Source organism: Schistocerca nitens, chromosome 10 (genome assembly GCF_023898315.1).
Source record: "Schistocerca nitens isolate TAMUIC-IGC-003100 chromosome 10, iqSchNite1.1, whole genome shotgun sequence".
Lineage (NCBI taxonomy): Eukaryota > Metazoa > Arthropoda > Insecta > Orthoptera > Acrididae > Schistocerca > Schistocerca nitens.
Genome location: NC_064623.1, coordinates 153,617,252 through 153,643,869, shown reverse-complemented (window position 1 = coordinate 153,643,869; position 26,618 = coordinate 153,617,252). Strand labels below are relative to the sequence as shown.

The window sequence follows — 26,618 nt, the reverse complement described above, 5'->3', positions numbered from 1 at the left end:
CACAAAATTCTAGCTTTCGCAACCAACGGTTGCTTCGTCAGGAAAGAGGGAAGGAGAGGGAAAGATGAAAGGATGTGGGTTTTAAGGGAGAGGGTAAGGAGTCATTCCAATCCCGGGAGCGGAAAGACTTACCTTAGGGGGAAAAAAGGACAGGTATACACTCGCGCGCACACACACACATATCCATCCACACATACAGACACAAGCAGACATATTTAAAGACAAAGAGTTTGGGCAGAGATGTCAGTCGAGGTGGAAGAGTAGAGGCAAAGAAGTTGTTGAGAGACAGGTGAGGTATGAGTGGCGGCAACTTGAAATTAGCGGAGATTGAGGCCTGGCGGATAACGAGAAGAGAGGATATACTGAAGGGCAAGTTCCCATCTCCGGAGTTCGGATAGGTTGGTGTTGGTGGGAAGTATCCAGATAACCCGGACGGTGTAACACTGTGCCAAGATGTGCTGGCTGTGCACCAAGGCATGTTTAGCCACAGGGTGATCCTCATTACCAACAAACACTGTCTGCATGTGTCCATTCATGCGAATGGACAGTTTGTTGCTGGTCATTCCCACATAGAATGCATCACAGTGTAGGCAGGTCAGTTGGTAAATCACGTGGGTGCTTTCACACGTGGCTCTGCCTTTGGTCGTGTACACCTTCCGGGTTACAGGACTGGAGTAGGTGGTGGTGGGAGGGTGCATGGGACAGGTTTTGCACCGGGGGCGGTTACAAGGATAGGAGCCAGAGGGTAGGGAAGGTGGTTGTGGATTTCATAGGGATGAACTAACAGGTTACGAAGGTTAGGTGGACGGCGGAAAGACACTCTTGGCGGAGTGGGGAGGATTTCATGAAGGATGGATCTCATTTCAGGGCAGGATTTGAGGAAGTCGTATCCCTTGAACGCCTGGAATCCTTACCCAATCTGTTACCCCCGGAAACCATCCTTGTAACCATTGATGCCACTTCCTTATACACAAATATTCCGCACGTCCAGGGCCTCGCTGCGATGGAGCATTTCCTTTCACGCCGATCACCTGCCACCCTACCTAAAACCTCTTTCCTCATTACCTTAGCCAGCTTCATCCTGACCCACAACTTCTTCACTTTTGAAGGCCAGACATACCAACAATTAAAGGGAACAGCCATGGGTACCAGGATGGCCCCCTCGTATGCCAACCTATTCATGGGTCGCTTAGAGGAAGCCTTCTTGGTTACCCAGGCCTGCCAACCCAAAGTTTGGTACAGATTTATTGATGACATCTTCATGATCTGGACTCACAGTGAAGAAGAACTCCAGAATTTCCTCTCCAACCTCAACTCCTTTGGTTCCATCAGATTCACCTGGTCCTACTCCAAATCCCATGCCACTTTCCTTGACGTTGACCTCCACCTGTCCAATGGCCAACTTCACACGTCCGTCCACATCAAACCCACCAACAAGCAACAGTTCCTCCATTATGACAGCTGCCACCCATTCCACATCAAACGGTCCCTTCCCTACAGCCTAGGTCTTCGTGGCAAACGAATCTGCTCCAGTCCGGAATCCCTGAAACATTACACCAACAACCTGACAATAGCTTTCGCATCCCGCAACTACCCTCCCGGCCTGGTACAGAAGCAAATAACCAGAGCCACTTCCTGATCCCCTCAAACCCAGAATCCCCCACAGAAGAACCACAAAAGTGCCCCACTTGTGACGGGATACTTTCCGGGACTGGACCAGACTCTGAATGTGGCTCTCCAGCAGGGATACGACTTCCTCAAATCCTGCCCTGAAATGAGATCCATCCTTCATGAAATCCTCCCCACTCCGCCAAGAGTGTCTTTCCGCCGTCCACCTAACCTTCGTAACCTGTTAGTTCATCCCTATGAAATCCCCAAACCACCTTCCCTACCCTCTGGCTCCTATCCTTGTAACCGCCCCCGGTGCAAAACCTGTCCCATGCACCCTCCCACCACCACCTACTCCAGTCCTGTAACCCGGAAGGTGTACACGATCAAAGGCAGAGCCACGTGTGAAAGCACCCACGTGATTCAGCAACTGACCTGCCTACACTGTGATGCATTCTATGTGGGAATGACCAGCAACAAACTGTCCATTCGCATGAATGGACACAGGCAGACAGTGTTTGTTGGTAATGAGGATCACCCTGTGGCTAAACATGCCTTGGTGCACAGCCAGCACATCTTGGCACAGTGTTACACCGTCCGGGTTATCTGGATACTTCCCACCAACACCAACCTATCCGAACTCCGGAGATGGGAACTTGCCCTTCAGTATATCCTCTCTTCTCGTTATCCGCCAGGCCTCAATCTCCGCTAATTTCAAGTTGCCGCCACTCATACCTCACCTGTCTCTCAACAACTTCTTTGCCTCTACTCTTCCACCTCGACTGACATCTCTGCCCAAACTCTTTGTCTTTAAATATGTCTGCTTGTGTCTGTATGTGTGGATGGATATGTGTGTGTGTGCGCGCGAGTGTATACCTGTCCTTTTTTCCCCCTAAGGTAAGTCTTTCCGCTCCCGGGATTGGAATGACTCCTTACCCTCTCCCTTAAAACCCACATCCTTTCATCTTTCCCTCTCCTTCCCTCTTTCCTGACGAAGCAACCGTTGGTTGCGAAAGCTAGAATTTTGTGTGTATATTTGTGTTTGTTTGTGTGTCTATCGACCTGCCAGCGCTTTTGTTTGGTAAGTCTCATCATCTTTCTTTTTAGATAAACCATTTTTTCAAAATTTTCCCGAATTTCTCCGTCCTTTAACGTGTTTTGGTGGCAACACGACCACATAACCTTTGTGCACATCGTTGTCTACCAACCCAAATCCAACGTAGCCCAGCTGTAACCAACACCTTTTCGCCTTTTCACACCAGATCTCCAGGTACTTTTCATTTCACCTTTTTCTCTCCCCATATATTTTTAATTTTCATTTCAGCCTCATGTTACACTTTCCACCTTCTAATACCATGTCACCCTCACAACACCCCCACAACGACCCCATTAAGTTTTATTTACATTCCCTCCGCAAACATGCCTTCACCCTAGCCAGATTAGGCTCCCATATTGTATTTTCTCAGGCTTGTCTAACATTTGGCATTACCCCCAAAGGTCTATCGACCTGCCAGCACTTTCGTTCGGTAAGTCACATCATCTGTGTTTTTAGATATATTTTTCCCACCTGGAATGTTTCTCTCTATTATATTCAATCATTAATTTGACCCCAACAATTACGTTTGTTATTGTCACTGTTGCATTTCGGAATCTTTCCTGTCATCTTATTTTCTCTTTCTTGTTTTGCAAGTAGTTTCACTTTGTATTCACCTTCTCCTCTTTACCGAATCTACCATACAATTTTATCCCACCTATATATACTCAATAATACGTAACCCACTTCCAAACCATAACCAATACCCCCTGCCCCCCCCCCCCCCCCCCCCCTGCTTTCAACAATACTGCTGCTACAAAACCCACCGTTTCCAGTTCACAAACAGTTCCTTTCAGCTATTAAACAGTCATTTCGGCCAGTTCCAGTAACTTTCGCTTTTTTTCCATTTCCGTTTTTTCCACGTCACTGATCTTTTTCAGCCGCTTCCCACAGGTTTTATCGTCATTATTTCTTCGTCAGACAATTGTTAGCCTCATTTTCACAATCTGCCACCACAAAACCATTACATTTACACGCAGTTTTTTCTAAATTTTCCCGAATTGCTCCACCCTTTAACGTGTTTTGGCGGCAACACAACCACATAACCTTTGTGCACATCGTTGTCTACTAACCCAAGTTCACCACAGGATCAACATAGCCCAGCTATAACCAACACCTTTTCGCCTTTTTTCACATCAGATCTCCAGTTGCTTTCTAGTTCACCTTATCTCTCGCCATATATTTTTATTTTCATTTTCATTTCATCCTCATGTTACACTTTCCACCTTCTAATACCATGTCACCCTTACAACATCCCCACAACGACCCCATTAAGTTCTATTTACATTCCCTCCGCAAACATGCCTTCGCCCTAGCCAGATTACACTCCCATATTTTATTTTCTCAGGCTTGTCTAACATTTGGCATTACCCCCAAAGGTCTATCGACCTGCCAGCACTTTCGTTCGGTAAGTCACATCATCTGTGTTTTTAGATATATTTTTCCCACCTGGAATGTTTCTCTCTATTATATTCAATCATTAATTTGACCCCAACAATTACGTTTGTTATTGTCACTGTTGCATTTCGGAATCTTTCCTGTCATCTTATTTTCTCTTTCTTGTTTTGCAAGTAGTTTCACTTTGTATTCACCTTCTCCTCTTTACCGAATCTACCATACAATTTTATCCCACCTATATATACTCAATAATACGTAACCCACTTCCAAACCATAACCAATACCCCCTGCCCCCCCCCCCCCCTGCTTTCAACAATACTGCTGCTACAAAATCCACCGTTTCCAGTTCACAAACAGTTCCTTTCAGCTATTAAACAGTCATTTCGGCCAGTTCCAGTAACTTTCGCTTTTTTTCCATTTCCGTTTTTTCCACGTCACTGATCTTTTTCAGCCGCTTCCCACAGGTTTTATCGTCATTATTTCTTCGTCAGACAATTGTTAGCCTCATTTTCACAATCTGCCACCACAAAACCATTACATTTACACGCAGTTTTTTCTAAATTTTCCCGAATTGCTCCACCCTTTAACGTGTTTTGGCGGCAACACAACCACATAACCTTTGTGCACATCGTTGTCTACCAACCCAAGTTCACCACAGGATCAGCATAGCCCAGCTATAACCAACACCTTTTCGCCTTTTTTCACATCAGATCTCCAGTTGCTTTCTAGTTCACCTTATCTCTCGCCATTTATTTTTATTTTCATTTTCATTTCATCCTCATGTTACACTTTCCACCTTCTAATACCATGTCACCCTTACAACATCCCCACAACGACCCCATTAAGTTTTATTTACATTCCCTCCGCAAACATGCCTTCGCCCTAGCCGGATTACACTCCCATATTTTATTTTCCCAGGCTTGTCTGACATTTGGCATTACACCCAAAGGCCTCACACTTAAAGTTCCCATCTCTGGCTGTAATCCTTCTTTCCATCAGTCCCTATACCAGTTCCAAACTGAACAATCCATTGCCCTCACCCACCTAATCCTTCACCTACACATCAACTCAGCCAATGAACACACCCGTCAACTCCTATCCTTAATAAAAGTCCTCAATCTTTCCTCTCCCACTTCCACACCGGCTGTTCAGAGCATCCTCCTCCTACAGGCCAATCGCAAATTAGAACAGCATGCCACCCTCCACCTCAAAAAACTATCCAATCTCCTGGTTTCCCACCTCCGGAAAGGCAACTCACTCACCCTTCACAACCTTTCCAGCAAACCTCAACCTCCTCTCATTGCACACAGACCCAGTCTCTCCCATCTACTCAATCTCCCACTTCCAGCTCCACTCCCCCCAAAACCTCAAAATTCCAATCAACACAATCTAGAACCACAACACCCTAATTCAGTAGTTAACCTTTCCTCCAAACCTCTCTCCCAATCCGAAACTTCTGTCCTATCCAAAGGCCTCACCTTCAGCCCCACTCCCAGATTCAACCAAACAGCCCTTGTCAAAGATTTACTGTCCTACACCAGTACTCTCTGCTGGAAATATCACTTTGCCACGAAGTAAAATGATCCTAATCCTACTCCTAATGGTCCAACTACCCAAGACACCATCCAAATTGAACCATGCCTGGAACAGTTCCGTCCTCCGTCACAGTGGGACCCACCTCCTCTTCCTCAAAATCACCCTCTCCAAACCTTCCAGGAATTTCTGACTTCCAGCCTTGCCTCTCAATCCTTCTTAAAAAACCTTAATCCTACTCCCAACATCACCACTGCTGAAGCCCAGGCTATCCGTGATCTGAAGGCTGACCGATCCATCGTCATTCTTCCGGCGGACAAGGGTTCCACAACCGTGGTACTTGATCGTTGGGAGTATGTGGCTGAGGGACTGCGTCAGCTTTCAGATAACACTACATACAAAGTTTGCCAAGGTAATCCCATTCCTGATGTCCAGGCGGAGCTTCAAGGAATCCTCAGAACCTTAGGCCCACTACAAAACCTTTCACCTAACTCCATCAACCTCCTGACCCCACCTACACCCCGCATCCCTACCTTCTACCTTCTTCCTAAAATTCACAAACCCAATCATCCCGGCCATCCCATTATAGCTGGCTACCAAGCCCCCACAGAACGTATCTCTGCCTACGTAGATCAACACCTTCAACCCATTACATGCAGTCTCCCATCCTTCATCAAAGACACCAACCACTTTCTCGAACGCCTGGAATCCTTACCCAGTCTGTTACCCCCAGAAACCATCCTTGTAACCATTGATGCCACTTCCTTATACACAAATATTCCGCACGTCCAGGGCCTCACTGCGATGGAGAACTTCCTTTCAAGCCGATCACCTGCCACCCTAACAAAAAACTCTTTCCTCATTACCTTAGCCAGCTTCATCCTGACCCACAACTTCTTCACTTTCGAAGGCCAGATATACCAACAATTAAAGAGAACAGCCATGGGCACCAGGATGGCCCACTCGTACGCCAACCTATTCATGGGTCGCTTAGAGGAAGCCTTCTTGGTTACCCAGGCCTGCCAACCCAAGGTTTGGTACAGATTTATTGATGACATCTTCATGATCTGGACTCACAGTGAAGAAGAACTCCACAATTTCCTCTCCAACCTCAACTCCTTTGGTTCCATCAGATTCACCTGGTCCTACTCCAAATCCCATGCCACTTTCCTTGACGTTGACCTCCACCTTCCCAATGGCCAGCTTCACACGTCCGTCCACATCAAACCCACCAACAAGCAACAGTACCTCCATTATGACAGCTGCCACTCATTCCACACCAAACGGTCCCTTCCCTACAGCCTAGGTCTTCGTGGCAAACGAATCTGCTCCAGTCCGGAATCCCTGAACCATTACACCAACAACCTGAAAACAGCTTTCGCATCCCGCAACTACCCTCCCGACCTGGTACAGAAGCAATTAACCAGAGCCACTTCCTCATCTCCTCAAACCCAGAACCTCCCACAGAAGAACCCCAAAAGTGCCCCACTTGTGACAGGATACTTTCCGGGACTGGATCAGACTCTGAATGTGGCTCTCCAGCAGGGATAAGACTTCCTCAAATCCTGCCCTGAAATGAGATCCATCCTTCATGAAATCCTCCCCACTCCATCAAGAGTGTCTTTCCGCCGTCCACCTAACCTTCGTAACCTCTTAGTTCATCCCTATGAAATTCCCCAAACCACCTTCCCTACCCTCTGGCTCCTACCCTTGTAACCGCCCCCGGTGTAAAACCTGTCCCATGCACCCTCCCACCACCACCTACTCCAGTCCTGTAACCCGGAAGGTGTACACGATCAAAGGCAGAGCCACATGTGAAAGCACCCACGTGAACTACCAACTGACCTGCCTACATTGTGACGCATTCTATGTGGGAATGACCAGCAACAAACTGTCCATTCGCATGAATGGACACAGGCAGACAGTGTTTGTTGGTAATGAGGATCACCCTGTGGCTAAACATGCCTTGGTGCACGGCCAGCACATCTTGGCACAGTGCTGCACCGTCCGGGTTATCTGGATACTTCCCACTAACACCAACCTATCAGAGCTCCGGAGATGGGAACTTGCCGTTCAGTATATCCTCTCTTCTCGTTATCCGCCAGGCCTCAATCTCCGCTAATTTCAATTTGCCGCCGCCCATACCTCACCTGTCTTTCAGCATTATCTTTGCCTCTTTACTTCCGCCCGACTGACATCTCTGCCCAAACTCTTTGTCTTTACAAATGTCTGCTTGTGTCTGTGTATGTGCGGATGGATATGTGTGTGCGTGCGAGTGTATGCCTGTCGTTTTTTCCCCCTAAGGTAAGTCTTTCCGCTCCTGGGATTGGAATGACTCCTTACCCTCTCCCTTAAAACCCACATCCTTTCGTCTTTCCCTCTCCTTCCCTCTTTCCTGATGAGGCAACAGTTTGTTGCGAAAGCTAGAATTTTGTGTGTATGTTTGTGTTTGTTTGTGTGTCTATCGACCTGCCAACACTTTCGTTCGGTTTATACGAGGGCGGTTCAGAAAGTAACCTCTGATTGGTCACAGTGCGGGTTGTGGGGGGAGTAGCGACGCCATCTGTGCGTTCACGCACTCAACAGGTCAGTCGGCATCAAGCCGTGGTCGAGTGAACGTCGTAACTGCGCTAGTTTAGTTTTTGTGGCAGTTTGAAATGTGTGCTGCAATAGAAAACCCCGCCAAACGTGAAGTGCGTGCTGTCATAAGGTTTTTTACAGCCAAAGGATATTCTACAGCAGCTATTCATCGTGAGCTTTGTGCCGTGTACGGACCAAGAGTTATGAGTGAAGGAGTTGTCCGTGAATGGGTACGTTTATTTAAAAGTGGACGAGAAAACGTTCATGATGAAGAGAGAAGTGGTAGACCATCATTGGTGACTGAGGAACTCGTTCAGACAGTTGATGCAAAAGTTCGTGAAAATCGACGTTTCTCAATGTCGGAGTTGTCTACTGGTTTCCCACAGATTTCTAAGACTCTCTTGTACGAGATAGTGACAGCAAGATTGGGTTACCGTAAGTTCTGTGCACGATGGGTGCCCAAAATTCTTACCGACCACCACAAAACTCAAAGAAATGCCTCTGCATTAGACTTTCTGTCACGTTATGAGGACGAAGGAGAACCATTGTTAAACAGAATCGTGACGAAACCTGGATTAAGTACGTGAACCCTGAGACAAAAGAACAATCAAAGATGTGGGCACATTCAAATTCGCCTACCAAACCAAGAAAAGCCTCGCAAGATTTTTCTGCCAGAAAACTGATGGCAACGGTGTTTTGGGATGCCAAAGGGGTGTTGTTGGTTGAATTCATGGAACGTGGTACGACCATTAATCAAGACGTGTACTGTGAAACAATAAAAAAGTTACGACGGGCTATACAGAACAAACGCCGTGGTATGCTGACTTCCGGTATCGTTTTTTTGCACGATAACGCCCGTCCTCACTCTACTCGCAGAACAACGGCCCTTCTTGAGTCCTTCAAGTGGGACGTTATCAACCATCCACCTTACAGCCCAGACCTGGTGCCAAGTGATTATCACCTCTTCATGCATTTGAAGAAATGGCTCGGGTCACAGCGGTTTGATGACGACGAAGAGCTCAAAGATGCGGTCACAGGCTGGCTCCAGGCACAAGCGGGTGATTTTTATGCAGAAGGAATTTCAAAGCTTGTGAAGAGATACGATAAGTGCATCAATCGCTATGGAGACTATGTAGAAAAATAGTGCAAAGATGTAGTTGTAAGATGTATATATTAAAATATTTTTATTTAACTTGGTGTATTTTTTAAATCAACCGGAGGTTACTTTCTGAACGGCCCTCGTATATATATGTAAATTAATAGAGGGAAACATTCCACGTGGGAAAAATATATCTAAAAACAAAGATGATGTGACTTACCAAATGAAAGCGCTGGCAGGTCGATAGACACACAAACAAAATTCAAGCTTTCGCAACAAACTGTTGCCTCATCAGGAAAGAGAGAAGGAGAGGGAAAGACGAAAGGATGTGGGTTTTAAGGGAGAGGGTAAGGAGTCATTCCAATCCCGGGAGCGGAAAGACTTACCTTAGGGGGAAAAAAGGACGGGTATACACTCGCGCGCGTGCGAGTGTATACCCGTCCTTTTTTCCCCCTAAGGTAAGTCTTTCCGCTCCCGGGATTGGAATGACTCCTTACCCTCTCCCTTAAAACCCACATCCTTTCGTCTTTCCCTCTCCTTCCCTCTTTCCTGATGAGGCAATAGTTTGTTGCGAAAGCTTGAATTTTGTGTGTGTGTTTGTGTTTGTTTGTGAGTCTATTGACCTGCCAGCGCTTTCGTTTGGTAAGTCACATCATCTTTGTATATATATATATATATATATATATATATATATATATATATATATATATATATATATATATATATATATATATACAGAAATTTTTTGGCAGAAAAACACAATAATATTGTTGGGAGACTTTAATGCTCAAATAGGCAAAGAACATCATCACCAATCCATAGTAGGCAAATTCCCTGCACATAAAAGAACCAATGCAAATGGAGAAAGACTTATTAGTTTATGCAGAGAACATGACATAGTTCTAAAGTCTACATATTTCAAAAAACTCCCTAGAAAACAAACTACATGGGTATCCCCGAATCCAGTCTGTTGGGAGAAACAACTTGACCATGTTGCTATAAGCAGACTGTCTGCATCAGAGATACTCAATGTTAAAGTTTCTAAGAGTGCAAGTTTAGATTCAGATCACTATCTATCTGTCGTTAAATTCAAAATTAGACCAATATATAAAAGAAAGAGCGAATATCAACCTAAAAAGTTTGACACTCAGAAATTAACCAAGGAACACAATTTCAGGACACTTTTGGAAAAGAAAACACCTAAAACATGGGAACAACTTCAAAAAGATATAGTACAGACAGCAGAAAAAACCATTCTCCTTACCAAAAAATGGAAACATGTCTGGTGGAATGATGAGTGTGACAAACTAATCCTAACAATACAACGAGCTTGGAACATTTGGAATGCCAACAAAAATGATAAAAATAGGAACTCCCTAAAAGAAGCCCGGAAGCAAGCTTCAAAAGGCCTTAAAAAGATCCAAGTTCAATACATAAAAGACCAACTAGCATCAATAGACTCCAACTTCAAACAGAACAATGCTAGGGACTTTTACAAAACTTTCAAAAGTAACTTAAAGAAATACTCTCCTCCTAGTCTATTTTTCACGGACCCAAAAACGCAGAAGACTGCATACAATAGCATAGAGAACTGTAGAATACTTGCTGAATATTTTGAAGAACTACATAACTGTTATCCACCGAAAGAAAAATTTAATTTCAATATTGTAAACCCAACACCACCAGACTCCAAGCCGCCAACCACAGAAGAAATAAAAGAAATCATAAAAGAGCTTAAAAATAATAAAGCCCCTGGAGAGGATAATATAGTTGCTGAACTATGGAAGTACTTTAGTGACAACATGATACAGTGTCTATCAGAAATACTAGAAGAAATCTGGACAACACACAGATTACCACCAGACTGGACATCTGCATTAATACATCCACTACATAAAAAAGGGAAGAAAACAGATCCTCGCAATAATAGGGGAATCTCCCTCTTACCAGTGACCTATAAGATCTTGTCTAAGGCGCTTTTAAAAAGAGCAGAAGAGATACTTGACAAACAGCTAGGAGAGTATCAGGCTGGATTTAGGAAGGGAAGGTCATGTGCAGAACAAATAATAAATTTAAAGAACATAATAGAAATGAGGAAAATCAGGAACTTAAAATATGTAATTACTTTTGTGGATTTTAAAAAGCCTATGATTCAATTGACAGAAATACACTGCTTGATATCTTAAAAGAATTGGGACTCGATGCTAAAACAACTGCAATAATTAAAGGTACTTTGACAAATGCAAAATCGAAATTAAAATTTAGGGGAGAGCTCTCAAAATCGTTTGAAATAAAGTCAGGTGTTCGACAGGGAGATGGTCTGTCACCTCTGCTTTTCAATTGTGTCTTGGAGAAGGTAGTTCGAGAATGGAGGAAGGCCATCAATACTAAAGGGATTCAACTAGGGAGAAATTCAAACAAGATCACTGTCGACTGTTTAGCCTTCGCAGATGACATGGCATTGATTACAGATTCACTAGACAATGCCCAAGAACAAATAAGAGAACTAAAAAAACAAGCAACCAAAGTAGGACTACAAATATCCTATGAAAAAACAAAGTTTATGACAAACATCTGTGATGCTCCTCAAAATATTGCAGTTGACAACAACACAATACACAAAACAGATTCCTTTAAATACCTAGGAGAGTGGATTACATACAATGCCAAAGAAAAGATAGCTATAGAAACTAGAGTGCACAAAATGGAAAGAGTGTTTCATATGACCAAAATCGTTTATAATAAAAAATCCTTGTCCTGGAACACGAAATTAAAACACTACCAAACAGTGGCCAGACCTGAAGCTCTCTAAGCGGCAGAAACACTTAAACTAACAAGAGATGGAGATCTTGAGAAACTAGAGAAGGTCGAAAGAAGAATTTTAAGGAAAATACTGGGAGCTAAAAGAAACGATAATGCTGAATACAGGTTAAGACCAAACAGAGAGCTATATCTGAAAACGGAGAAACTAACTGATGTAATGAGGAAGAGGAGACTACAGTTTTTTGGACATATATTCAGAATGGATAACAACAGACTAACCAAGCGGATATTCGCATTACTCAATAGCTACAAATCCAAGCCAGCATGGTTCATAGAGACTGAAAAGGACATTGAAAATGCTGGAGTTACAATAGACACAATAGAAAACAGAACACATTTCAGAAAGGCAGTTCAAAAGGCAGAATTTCAGGAGAGAAAGAAAATAACTAGACGAAAGTGGACTCAAGAAGAAAGGGAACAACACTCTAAAAGGATGAAGGAAATTTGGAACTGAAGAAATCTAATACAATGAAGAGTAGCCAAAGTTGATTCATCGTACCCTCCAAATGGGTTATTCGAGAGAGAGAGAGAGAGAGAAAAAAAAAATACATAAACTGTAAAAGTTGGGAGAATTGATACACTTTTATGTGGGGCGAGGGCAGTCTCGGTATATATATATCCATAAAATTTACAGAAATTGCAGCAAACAGTTTTAAGGACGGACAGTGTCATTTTATGACTTTGCAGACAAAAGTGTGAAACGTTAACGTTTGATAATCACCCCAATGCCGGACAGTCAATTATTTGCTTGGTTCGAAGCCTAGTCTACGATAGTCGATAACTCGTTCTTTGATGTTATTGCTAGTTTTAACCGTGTAATGTTTTTGTCGTCATTGGAATTGAATTTAAAGCCAGGATAACAGTCCTCCCATGTGAATATTATGTGTCAACAGGCTTTGTGCCGCAAATTCTTTGTTCTGCTCCATTCACTTATTGTGATTTAACCCTCATTCTTTGACCACCTGTGGAGGTTGGCATCGTGTTCATTTAATGGTTTAAAACTTTGTGTGGCTTTGACATGGTTCCGTGAAGTGCTTGACTGCTGTAGGTGTTTACGTTATAATTTTATATGACTTTGTGATCCAGGTTCCTTTTGATGTTTCATACATTTTGAGACATTTTCATACATGGATCTGCTAAAGCAGTTATTCACCAAGTTTTTTAAGCCCAAAATTGTCAAAAGTTCCTCATTGCTTGAAGCTGAGTACAACTTACATTCAAAATCAAAGAAGTGGTGTTAGTTAGTTAATGGAATTCAGACTTCGAAGATAGTGAATGATCTCCGGGATACAGATAAACCCCTTTTCCTTTCATCAGTGAATGACTACTTTTGTACTGCCTGTGACTACATCATCAAGGATGATGTGTTAAAAACGTGCTCAAGTTGGTAGGTAAGACAAAATTGAAGACGCACAGTTTTTTTTCCCTTCATTGTTTCTTGGAACGGTTTCCTATCATGTTGTGCAAAGAAGGGAATGAAACTACAGGTGGAGTGATGAATGAGCTTCAGAGGCAGTTCACAGCTCTTCAGGTAGATGACAATTTGGCTGCAAATCAAGATGCTGCAAGTGTCAAGAATTCGTGGAGCCAATAGTCTTCTTCAGTAGAACCGAATTCCTTGAGTAATGCTCTCTATTCTCACCATACCCCATAGCAATGCAGAATGTGAACAAGTTTTCATCCTTCTGAATAAAAATAGAAAAGAGTCCATTTCCAGAGAATCTCTGGAGTTTATTTGTATTTTGTAGACCAGGAGCTCCGGTTCCTATTATGACAAAACAGTTTCTCAAGACTTTTTGCTGGAAGCTACAAAGGCCACAATTACGACTTTAAAGTCGAACTAGAATGTGATTTGGAGTGTGTATTATAGTATTTATTGGCTGTGTTACATTAAATGAGTTTTATTGTGCAAAGCCTTTAATTATCATGTATCTGTTTACCTTATCAACAAAGTCCTGTTATGTATGCTTAAAGCAGTACTCACCATGCCTCCTGCTGTTTAACATGGATTTCTTCTGGATTGTTATGTTCATCTACAAATCATTGGCCTATATGTAAGTAGATATGATTTCATTCAAGTACTCTGTTTAAAGCATGAATTATTGTATTTTGTATCATAGAAGTATTATTATTTTCATCAAGGCAGGGTATGTCTAAAATTGTTGGATTTTTTTGTCGCACGTGAGCTTTACTGATAATCCTTTTCAATAATTGGCGTGTTTTGTGTGTGAACAGTAGTGTTTGGGCATTGTTGAATAGAACAGTGACAGTGTCTGCTGTAACAGATGCACTCAGTTCAGATTGATCCTGAGAATCAGCAATTTCTGAGGACTGTGACTGACTTAGGTCATACAAGTATGAATAGTATTACCCTTACATTGTCTGCTAATAAGAATTTACCCTCCTGAAGTTAAATATTGACCACCCATTCCATCTCATAATTTTATTATTTATAATATTGCATTGTGAGAATTCTGGACTCACTGAAATGTAATTACGCACCCTGACCAAAAAAGTGAAGCACCCAGAAGAGACTGTTGGATGCCAATGTAACTTCGTACACGTCGTTGGCAGGTTTGTGAACAATTAGAGTTGCAATTCTCTGTGTCAGATATAACGGCCACCAGAGTGCGTGAGTGGTGTTCGTGTTCAATGCAGTTAATGCACCTGGTGAGTAATGCAGTTACTGCACCTGGTTAGATACTTAAGGAATGTGAACAGTGTCAGATGCCAAGTGATCAATTTAAAGGACACAGATATGGTTGTGTAATCACTAGACAGCATTATTAGCACCTGACAGTTTGAAATAGACATTTTTGTAGATCTCCACATGGCCAGCTGTCGAACCGTGCAATATCCAGATTTTTTGGGCATTCAGATGTGACAGTGGCCTGATGTTCGGCTTTATGGTAATGTGAGGACAGACATGTTTGTGGTTGAGGTTCCAATCGACTACATCTGACCACCCCTAGGGAGGATTGCCATATTCTGCTCTGAGCAAATAGTAATCCCTTCACATCTGGGCCTGACACCACGAATGAGTACTGGACTCCTTGTAACTTTGTGTGCCATCCCACACCATTGGTCATAGACTGGCAGCGTCTGCAATAGGGATTTATTATCCCGTACATAGTATGCTGTTAACGCCACAACAGAAATGGGTGCATTAGGAGTGGTGCCATAAGTGGAAAGTGTTGACTGCTGATAAATGGTGTTTCATTACATTCGGGGATGAATCGTGGTTCTGCACTACCTCGGATGATCATTGGTGCCGACTTGGGGTGAAGTAGTCACTCTGAGGTCTGGGAAGCTGACAACAGCCAGAAGAGCATCATGCTGATCACATGTCCCATCATATGGCTTGAGATTGACACCATTGGCAGAAGATGTCACAGCATTCGAGCGGTACTGAATGGTCAGGGTCAGTAAACGAAGTTTTAGCTATAGCTTTCTTAAAAGCAGGACGCAAAAGGTTTTCCTCCAGTCTGAACAAACTGGTAAGAGATTTGAACTTGACTACAGTTACATAAAGTTAGTGGTGCCATGAGATTCTTTTCTGGATCCAACCCTTTCCTTGGTGTATATTATTGATCATGTCACTAAACATGATACATGATATAATTTTTTTTTTTTTAATGCTCTTTTTAGATGACCCAGGAGTTACAGTGAAAGATGGGGAATATAATGTAAATGAGCTAGCTGAGATGTCTTTTGAAGCCAAATTATAGCTTAACTGCAATAGAACACATTACTTGTAATATTGGACACAAGTCTTGTAAAGGCGAAATCTTATTGTGGTCAGCTAAAGAACGTGTTAGGACTGACGGTAGATGACAAGCTTTTTTAGAAGTATCAGACAAGGGAAAGAATAAGTTGCTACTCACCACATAGAGGAGGCGTTGAATCACGGGCACACACACACTCACTCTCTCTCTCTCTCTCTCTCTCTCTCTCTCTCTCTCTCTCCCCCCCCCTCTCTCCCCCCTCTCCCCCCCCCTCTCCCCCCCCCCCTCTCTCTCTTTTCTCTGTACACTGAGGCCTGTCTGTCTGATGTGTGCAGCAATCTGCAAAGGATGGGTAGTGAGGGTAAGTAGGTGGCATGGGTTGGGGAGAGGGAGGGATAGCAGAGTAGAGATGGGTGGGGGAAGATGCTGTACTTCTGGCTTTAGGTGCATGCAGGGATTGGATAGGACTCCTAGGTGTTGTGTTGGAAAGTTGCGCTGGGGGTGGGGAGTAAAGAAGGGGAAAGGACTAGTAGATGCACTGGCAGGACAGGAGGCACCATGTGTAGATTTGGAGTGGGAACAAGGGAGGGGGAGGGGGAGGAGATGGGCGAAGGACAGGAACTAGTGAAGAGTGTGTTGTAGGGAGTGTTCCCACCTGCACAATTCAGAAACCCTAGAGAAGCAATCATTAAAGTGAAGCATATTACGTTGGGTGACATGTTCAGAAATTGGGGGTCCAGCCTACTCTTGGCGATAGTTTGGCCGTGGCCATTCGTGCAGACTGACTGCTTTCACAAGTAATCTTGCCTTTGTTGGGATAGGGCCACCAGTGAAAGCAGCCATGTGGTCTACCGGCTAAGCTGCAATCAATATGATTTTTATGTGAGCATGACAGCTAACAACCCAAGATCTAGCCAAGAGACGGCTGGACCACACAGTTGCTGAACGTGCTACTCAGCACGATGTGCTTCACTTTAATGACTGCTTCATCAGCTTTCCTGAATTGCGCAGGTGGGAACTCTGCCTCAAGCATGCGCTTTGCTACTGTAAGCTCCCTGGCCTCAGTCTTCACTAGTCTGTCCACCTACCCATCCCCTTCCGTGTCCATACTTCTGCATTACACATACTTCTATCGTGCCAGTGCAAATACTGGTCTGTTTCCCCTTTGTACTTCCCCATCCCTGATCATAGCCTTCAGACACTGCACCTAGCAGCAATATCCTGTTCCTGCAGGCATCACAGCATCTTTTTTTCCCCACCTCCACCTCTACCATGGTATTTGTCCTGCTCCCCACCACATATCATGACCTTGTTTGTCGTGGACTTCATTTGCTTTCCAAGGACACTACTCCAGATTTGATCTGTTGCTGTAAAAAGTTTCTCAACCTTCACACGCAACTTAGTGATAGCACCTTTAAGATCGACTGTGCTGTCAGGTGTGCCTTTGTCATTAGCACAAATCATTTTCAGTATTGGTTTCCAGAACACTGCTCAATTTTTGCAGCAGAGCTCTTCGCCCCCTATCAGGCCAGCCAGCATATCCAGCAACATAGGCTTTTTAATTGTCATATGCCCAAATTCTCTCAGTGGCCTTCAGAGCCTCTGTGGGCTGTACACAGACTGTCCCTTAGTGCAACAGGTCCAAGAGAGCTTCCACTTGCCCACTGTTACGGGAGCCACTGTGATGTTCGTGTGGGTTCCTGGTCACGTCTGTCTGATGGGAAATGAGGCCGCTGACACTGCTGCCGAGGCTGCAGTCCTCCTGCCTTGGCCTGCTTGCTCTTCCATTCCTTTGGATGAGCTCCATGTTACCGTCTATCAGCAGATGGTGTCACCTTGGCATTGCCACATAGTCCTCTCTTCACAGGAACAAGCTCCAGGGAACTAAACCTCTCCCAACAGCTTGGCTGACCAACTCTCAGCCATCTCGTCATGAAGTGGTCATTTTTGCTAAGTTACATATTGAACACTGTAATTTTAGCCATCGCCATTTGTTATGTGGTGATCCCTACCAGTTTGTGCTCGTCATCAGCCTTTGACGATTAATCTTTTCCTGACGCAATGCCTCCGCCCCCTCCCCCGCCCCCATTCCAGTATATGTTTCCCACCTGAATTATTGGCCATTTTAGCAAAAGATGCGCAGGCTGTCAACCCCGTTAAATTACTTTTTATCCAATATGGTAAAGGACATTTAATCTTTGATCCGGATTTTGTGAACCTTCCTTCAAGGGGACATTCTTATCTTTAGCTCTTTCCTGGCAGTGTCCTAAGGTTATGAAATAGGTGCTTATGGCCTCAGTTGTTTTCATACCACCAAAACAAGGAGGGCGGGGGGGGGGGGGGGGGGCTTTCCTTATCCCCACCATCTAGCCCAGCAGATGAGTTCCATACTTCAGAAGGATGATTTCATCCAAAAGCATGAATATTTTAGCAGTCCTTTTCATTTTGCCTCTCTATGACTCAACACATCCTCTGTGGTGGGTAACAACTATCCTTTCCATTTTTGTGCTTTACTTACTGTCATTCTATTATCTCATACTATTGAATATTTTTGGGCAACTGTAAACTCATCAAGAATATTTTTAGCCCAAAAAGGGCAGATCTGCAGTGTGGGTTTGTGAATTTTATGCAAGACATTGTATGAATGTCTCAAAACTTTGACTCTGACATTCCTGTACTTACATATAGTAATGAATTTGTTGTTGATAATGTTAATTCATTCAGAAAAAACTGTAACATTCATTCAGTGACAACTAAACGGAAAAACAATTTGCACTGAGATAACATGCGTGGCACAAAAAGTTCTGCACTTTCTCAATAGGTTTAATTTCCAACAGGTTTCTGGCAGGGCTGAAAAGAAATTGAATGATAATCTCCAGCTCTTAAAATCTAAATTGAACGACTAATTTGTGCCGCACTCATACTATGTGCGAGAGTTCCTCACAGTAGTAGAGAATTTTTTCTTTGTAATGTCTTATTAATTCATGAACTGTCTTCATTTTTCGTGCCTTATTAATTCTTTAATTCTTGTTGTTGGGTCTTCAGTCCTGAGACTGGTTTGCTGCAGCTCGCCATGCTACCCTATCTTGCTGTACAAGCTTCATCATCTCCCAATACCTACTGCAACCTACATCCTTCTGAATCTCCTTAGTGTATTCATCTCTTGGTCTCCCTCTATGATTTTTACCCTCCACTCTGCCCTCCAATACTAAATTGGTCATCCCTTAATGCCTCAGATTATGTCCTACCAACCGATCCCTTCTTCTAGTCAAGTTGTGCCACAAACTCCTCTTCTCCCGAATTCTATTCAGTACCTCCTCATTAGTTATGTGTTCTACCCATCTAATCTCCAGCATTCTTCTGTAGCACCACATTTCGAAAGGTTCTATTCCATTCTTGTCTAAGCTATCTGTCGTTCATGTTTCACTTCCATGCATGGCTACCCTCCGTATGAATACTTCCAGAAAGGCTTCCTGACACTTAAATCTATACTCGATATTTTATATCCTCTCTACTTGGACCATCATCAGTTATTTTGCTCCCCAAATAGCAAAACTCCTTTACTGTAGATTAAAATGGAAGAAACTGTAAAAGCCTTTAATTCTTGTGTTTCTAAAATTTCCGAGCAACAGTGTGTAAACTGTGTAGTGACTTGTTGCAAGACCAAGTAGCTTTGGCTTGCGTGGCCCCATACAACCTGATAGATAGATAAATAAATAAATAAAATCACTTAACTAACCTGTCAACTAAAGTCACACATACAAATTTCAACATTGACTCCATTGCTCAAGAGGCCAATCGTAACAATTTGAACTTTAGCCCAGCCTTCTGCTGATTTAGAGATGGAGAAAAGTTAATTGTAGAAAATGCAGCCTGCATCATGACCACCATTTCCAGGTCATGAAACTCTCAGCCACTTTCTTTCCTACATTCTGCCTTTCAGATTAATACTTCTTGCACATGGGAGAACGAATGTTGCGAAAAAAGTCCCACTGACAGTCTAGGATTATGTTCTGGAATGACCCTTCCTCTCTGGAGTGATGTACGGCATACGCTTTTAAAGAAGTTACAACTGGGTGTCAGACTGGGACATTGAAATCTTATTAACATATAACTGCATATTTCTGCAGTTCTTTTCATTATAGATAACTGCATCGTCTGTGAAAAGTTACTAATAATATTGTCTGCAAGCTCATTAATATTCAACAAGAATGACAGGAGCCCCAACACGTACATGGGCAAACCTTTAGTTACTTTTAAAAATGGTTCAAATGGCTCTGAGCACTATGGGACTCAACATCTTAGGTCATAAGTCCCCTAGAACTTAGAACTACTTAAACCTAACTAACCTAAGGACATCACAGACACCCATGCCCAAGGCAGGATTCGAACCTGCGACCGTAGCAGTCCCGCGGTTCCGGAGTTACTTTTACCTCTATTAATGACTGAATAGGTTGGAAAAAAATCTAACAGCAGCAGATGTCATACGTTTCTTAGAAACTTGAGAAAAATTGTTGTATTTGACTTTTATATTTTTGTTAGTATTTAGGTGATACATTTATTGAACAACTTGTTAACTGAAATGTAAGATCTTAAAAGATGTACGTACTGTGTGCAGATGTCACAGCAATTGCAAGAGTCTGCCGAGGTGCAGAGCAGGATGTTGTCAGATCTCCTATTGGTGAGCACCGTCGTGGGGCAAGCATCGACTGTACTGCTTGCTGTCCAGAATCTCTTGCTCAGTGGCTCCTCGTTCTTTGGCACTGTGCTGTTCTTCACCATGGCTGCAGTCGCCTTAGCAGCTCTCGGCCGAACGCGTTCCGGTTCCAGTATGGTACCGCACATGTTTACTGTGCTGTTTGCTGGGGCCATTGTGGAGACTGTTATTGCAAATTGGTTTGCCGGTAAGAGTACAAGAAGTCACATTAACTCGAGCAACATGTATGAAGTGATACACGTTTGTGGAGGGTCCGCCTTTAGCAAAACACATTTTTGTTTTTCATCCCATACATGTTTCACTGCAGTTGCAGCAACTTCAGTGGTCTTTTATTTTATGGCTGTTAAATATAAAGAATGTTCTTTACTGTTTGTATACATGTAAATGTTAGTTTTTAAATCGTAGTTACACATTTTCGAGGAAACACATTAAATTATGAATTCATACTTTTTTTACCACCTGGTGTAGTTTTCCTGATGTGTTATGTTTTTACAGTGACTGATTTCTTTCGCTGTTTGTCATCTGCAACCATATACAACTTAATGTAGACAAATTATTTAAGCAAAAATTATGATTTGTAGACTGTTATGTCTGTGCCTGAAATTAATAAATTCTATGTAGAAGCTTGTGTGCGTGTGGGTGTGGGTGTGCGTCTGTGTGTTTGTATTTACATTATGTTCCGCTTACGTTTTGTGTTTTCATCTTCTTCTCCGCTATGTTATTGAACTGTCACTGTCACTGTTTACCAGCTGTAAAATCAGACAAGAAGGCGGTCAGTATAACAGTTGAAGGTGTAAAAATAAGATGGCTGCCAGTGGAACAGTTGAAGGTGTACCTGGCGGTTGTTCTGAATCTTTCAGAGGTGTGTGTGTGTGTGTGTGTGTGTGTGTGTGGGTGGGTTTGAGATGTGTTTTGTGTGTGGGGGGGGGGGGGGGCTCTATAGGTTGGTGTTATCTAATATTTCTTTGAGAGCAGAGAATAGAGTTCCATTTCAGAGAGCTGTGTCTTCATTTATTACTTGTTTTCCTTCAACTAAGACTTTTTGTATTTGATAATTTTCTTCAGTTATTAGTTTTTGTGGGGGGGCTGTTGCTGCATTTCAGAATTTTCAAATGGCTCTGAGCACTATGGGACTTAGCATCTGAGGTCATCAGTCCCATAGAACTTAGAACTACTTAAACCTAATTAACCTAAGGACATCACACATATCCATGCCAGGATTCGAACCTGCGACCATAGCAGTTGCGCGGTTCCATACGGAAGCGCCTAGAACCGCTTGGCCACCGTGGCCGGTGAGAATTTTCAAGACTGTGTTGATGTCTGTTGGGTTATGTTTCTTGTCCTTGAGGTATTCAGCAAATGTGGAATGACAGCTGTTACTTTTTAATGCTCTTCTGTGTTCTGTGTATCTGGCATTAAAAGTTTTGTTTGTCTGTCCTACATAAACTGATTTGCAGTCCTGACATGTTAGTTGGTAAATACCAGGTGTGTCGTGTTTGTCTATGCTTGTGTTGGTTGTCTGTCCTGTAGGCTATTTTTAGCCCTTGTTTTTTGAGTATGTTGCCTATTCTGTGGGCTGCTTTGTTGTTGTAGGTGAGAGTGAACCACTTGTTCGTTGTTGTGGGTGTTTCTTGTTCATGTGTGTTCATATGTGTGTGTGTGTAAGTTGGTGAGAAGGTTTTTGTTTTTGTGTGTTGGGTGTTTTAAATTTGTGGTTCAGTTTATCTATAGTGTTTGTATCATATCCATTCTCTTCAGCTATTTGTCTGATTGTTTGTAATTCATTATTGTTGTTGTTTTCTGTGAGTGGAGTTTTGTTCAGTCTGTGTAGCATATATTGGAAGCCAGTTAGTTTGTGTGCAATCAGATGATTAAATTTTTGTGAATGACTGTGCTGGTGGTGGTCACTTTCCTGAATATGGAGAATTGGTGTTGGTTGTTGTGTCTGTATATTGTGAGGTCAAGGAAATTTAACATTTTGTCATTTTCTGTTTCTGTGGTGAATTTTATTTTTGGGTGGACTTTGTTTATATCACTGTGGAGTTGCTGAATGTGACTGAGTGTTTCATCTAGAAGGCACATGCTGTCATCTACATAATGATAACAATATATTATGCGATATTGTTTTGGTCTTACTATTGTTTCAAATATTTTGTTTTCAATGTGATTGAGAAAAATGTTGGCTAGGAGTCCACTGACTGATGACTCCATTGGAAGCCCATCTTCTTGTGTGCAGAACTGATTGTCAAATGAAAAATAGTTTTGCTCTGTGATTAGCTTTAGAATGCTAGCTATATCTTTAATGTGGGGTTAAAGAATTTCTGCTTGTTGTTCTAATTGTTTGATGATGTTGATGGGTTCTGTGATGGGGATATTGGTGTACATGGATGTGATGTCAAATGATGTGAGTATGGCTGTTGAGGGTATGTTGATGCCTTCGATTTTTTTTATATCAGCTCTTTGGTGTTGTGTATGCTTCTGTTATTTGTGTATATGTAATGTATCTGTAAGTATGTGTGTGTTTCTCTGGCTAAGTTATATGTGGGTGCACTTCTAAAATTGACAATGGTGCGTATTGGAATGCGCTTCTTGTTAAGCTCTAGTAGGCTATTCAGGGTGGGTGGTTGGGGGTTCTTTTGTTTCAGCCATTTTGCTTTATGGTTTGTGAATATGTGTGAGGTATTTTTTAGGAGTGTTAGTGTGTTTCTCTGGTATCTTTGTGTTGGGTCACTGGGTAACTTTGTCATGTTGTTGTCTTCCAGAAATTTTAAGGTTTTCTTCTTGTTTTCATCCTGTTTTATCATCATCATGGTGCTGCTCTTGTCTGATCTCGTAGTGGGTGCCTCATGGTTTGTAAGTTTGTTCTTTATTTTTCTGGAGGTTTTTTCTTCTTTAGTTATTATTCCTGTCAGTGTGTTGTTTTTGTTTTCCTTTATTATGCATCTTATTTCTTCTGCAACTAATTCTCTTGTCAGGCCTGCATTGAAGTTTGGGTTACTGTTTCTTTCTTGTTGTTTTATGATGTATTCACTTTCTATGATAGGATTCTCCAATGTCTCATGTTAACGTGTGTGTCGACATTGATTTTAGGACCTTTTTCTAGGAAATTTACTTCGTGTTCGACCAGAAATTTGTAGCATGTGTTTTTCCCCCTAGCTGTATAATGATTTCATTTTGTTTTTGTTTTAAAAGAGTGTTCAGTTTTGCTGTTGTTAATTCCATTTTGATTTTATTTGTGTTTCTGTGTTTTGTTTGACTGTATTCATGATATTGTTGAATATTTACGAGATTTTGATGCGATTTCCTAGTTCCAGGTTGATTTTAAATAGTTTAACATTGAGTTCCTGGTTTTTTATATGCAGATATCTAATTTCCCACTTCAGCGACCCAATTTCGGCTTTGAGTTTGGCATGTTGGGCTGCAGATGATGTTCTATTTACTTTTACATGTATATAGTTAGGTATTACATTATGTGAAAGACAAATTCTGTTGAATTTTATATTTAAAATAGTTTGATGTAACTTTGCTGTGGTGTTCCGGAATTTGTTGTAGAGCTTGCTCGGAAATGCCTGCAGGGCGTCGAAATAATCATCTTGGAGTTGAAGCTCTTTTGTCTGTATTTGCTTTAACAATACATGTGTTTCTAGATGGAGTCCGCCTTTAACAAAACACAATTTTGTTTTTTATCCCATACATGTTTCACTGCAGTTGCAGAATCCTCAGCGGGCTTTTATTTTATGGCTGTTAAATATCAAGAATGTTCTTTATTGTTTGTATACATGTAAATATTAGTTTTTAAATAGTAGTTACACATTTTCAAAGAAACACACAAAATTATTAAATTATACGTTTTTACCACATGGTGTGGTTTTACTGATGTGTTATGTTTTTACAGTGACTGATTTCTTTCACAGCTTTGTCATCTGTCATCTGCAACCATACACAAAACCACACACAAAACATAGAACCTACAATTTAATGTGCATCCTGAACCACATGTGGTTCCTTAGAGCCTTCACATCATTGAGAGGTGAAGGCTAGATTAGAGACAACTGTCAGTGTTCTTATTAAATGCACATAAGTTATTAATTGCTAAAAAAATTTTTGATTTTTCATTCCTTACTGTTTCAGATGAAGCAGCAACTCATTACCAGTGGGTGTGGTATCTACGGTGCTTTGAAACAATTTTGTGCACGGTACTGCTTGGTTACGCTGCTTGGAGATACCAGCACTATGGACCGGCAAACAACAGGTTGTTGAAAATGATTGACAACAAGATTGATCGGGTGCTGGTTGCAGTTCTAAGTATCAATAAGGTAAAGAAGTAAATAAATTTTGTCTTATACCTGGATCCATTGTTAAGCACCGAGTAGGAGAGGGGAGGAAAGAGGCAGGGTGTAGGAAGGAGTTTTGTAGATGGCTAGCAGCTTGGAAGGTGGCAATAGGTGTGTGGGACAGGAGTGTGACACATGGGCACCGCCACCAGTAATTGTGTGCAGCTCATTATGACGAGGAAGATGGTATTGGGTGGGTGTGACAGAACTGAGGAAGGAGAGGATGTGAGTGCGTAACAGGTGAAGTTAAGACGGTGGTGGGATGTGGTAGGGGATCAGCAGAGGATGGAGCCAGTTGGATCATGGGAACAAAGGATAACTCCCGTCTATGTAGTTCGGAGCAGCTGGTGCTGGGAGGAAGCATCCAGACGGCACAGGTTATGAAGCATTTTATGCTTGGCAACGCTTTCTGCCACTGGTAGTTGAACTGTGTCACAGTTTATTAGTGGCCGTCAGATTTACAGCTGGTTGGGGTTGTGCCCATATGGAGACTTGCAGCAGAGCCGGTACATAACGCGGCTAATGTCACGGGTGGCCCCGCCTCTGATGGGTTGAGATAAACTTGTGACGGAACTGGAGTCTGCTGTGGTGGATGAGTAAATTTGACAGATCTTGCACTTGGGTCTATCAAAGGGATGTGACCCATTTGCAGGGTGTCTGTTTGTCCCATTTTTCCTGGAACAGCCAGATGCTTGATTTGCAATTTGCTGCACATCGCACAAGTACTTATGCTAGGTAGTGCAACTTGATCTACAATCTTTGTTTATTTATGGTTAATGATTTGCACTGGTGATAGTAATGACTCATGTTCAGTGTTGCATCGTACCAAACCGGAAGTGGAATATTTATAGCAGTATAAAAAGTGAGTTTACTTCTGCCACTGGCTGTGGAGAAACTGTAGAATGTACATCACGCAAGTCAAAATTTTCTGTTGGACATGATGGAAGGTCTGAAATTGTGAATCATGTTAAGATGAAGAAATATCACATGTGTTAGAACGAAAATGCGCACTTCTTCATAAAATACATGGCGTAGTCCATATCAAATTGGGCAGCCTAGGAAAAAAATCTTACCTTCATAGTCTCGGATGTTAATGAATTTTGCATATGTTAAAATGAAGGACTAAATAAGGAACACGTATTTTTTTCTTTTCTCCATAAAAGTTCTGCTCCGAGATACAGCCCCCCAAAGATGACATTGTGCACACCATTTGGAAGGTGCGAATTTGGAAAAAATATTTAAAATGCTACATCTCTGGAACAGTTCTAGATATTTCGTTGGTTTTTTTTAATATATATATATTTGAAAGAGAATTAATTTATGATTGCAAAGAAATCCTCCATTTGGACTTACCTGTCGAAGTTCTCTTACTATAGCATTCTGAACTTTTTTTTATAATTTATGGACTTTTTTTTTTAATGCCAATCCATAAAGTTTTGATTTTTTTTTTCTGTTGATTAGTACCACATAGTTCTACATTCCCTGAAAAGGAGAGCTTCCACTTTTAGGTTGAATAGGTTTTATAAACAATTGAAATTTTTGCCATACGTAAAACCTGTTTATTGCCACGTTATCACATAACATGCTTATAAAAATCAAAACCTAGCCTTATTTAATATAATTTTAGTTTTGAAAGATGAATAAGACTCATTTTTACAGCATTTTAAATGGTTTCAAAATGTATGTGAAAGGTCCTAAGACTTAAGGT

General features: G+C 42.1%; 1 protein-coding gene across 1 annotated transcript in view; it reads left to right on the top strand.

The window, feature by feature from the left end:
- LOC126210325 (uncharacterized) overlaps window positions 1-26,618 on the top strand; it is a 134,546-nt gene that overhangs the window by 80,851 nt on the left and 27,077 nt on the right. Inside the window, exons 5-6 of the mRNA XM_049939527.1 lie at window positions 20,478-20,763; window positions 24,708-24,892. Of these exons, the coding sequence (XP_049795484.1) occupies window positions 20,478-20,763; window positions 24,708-24,892 (471 nt within the window). The remainder of the gene's footprint in view (window positions 1-20,477; window positions 20,764-24,707; window positions 24,893-26,618) is intronic.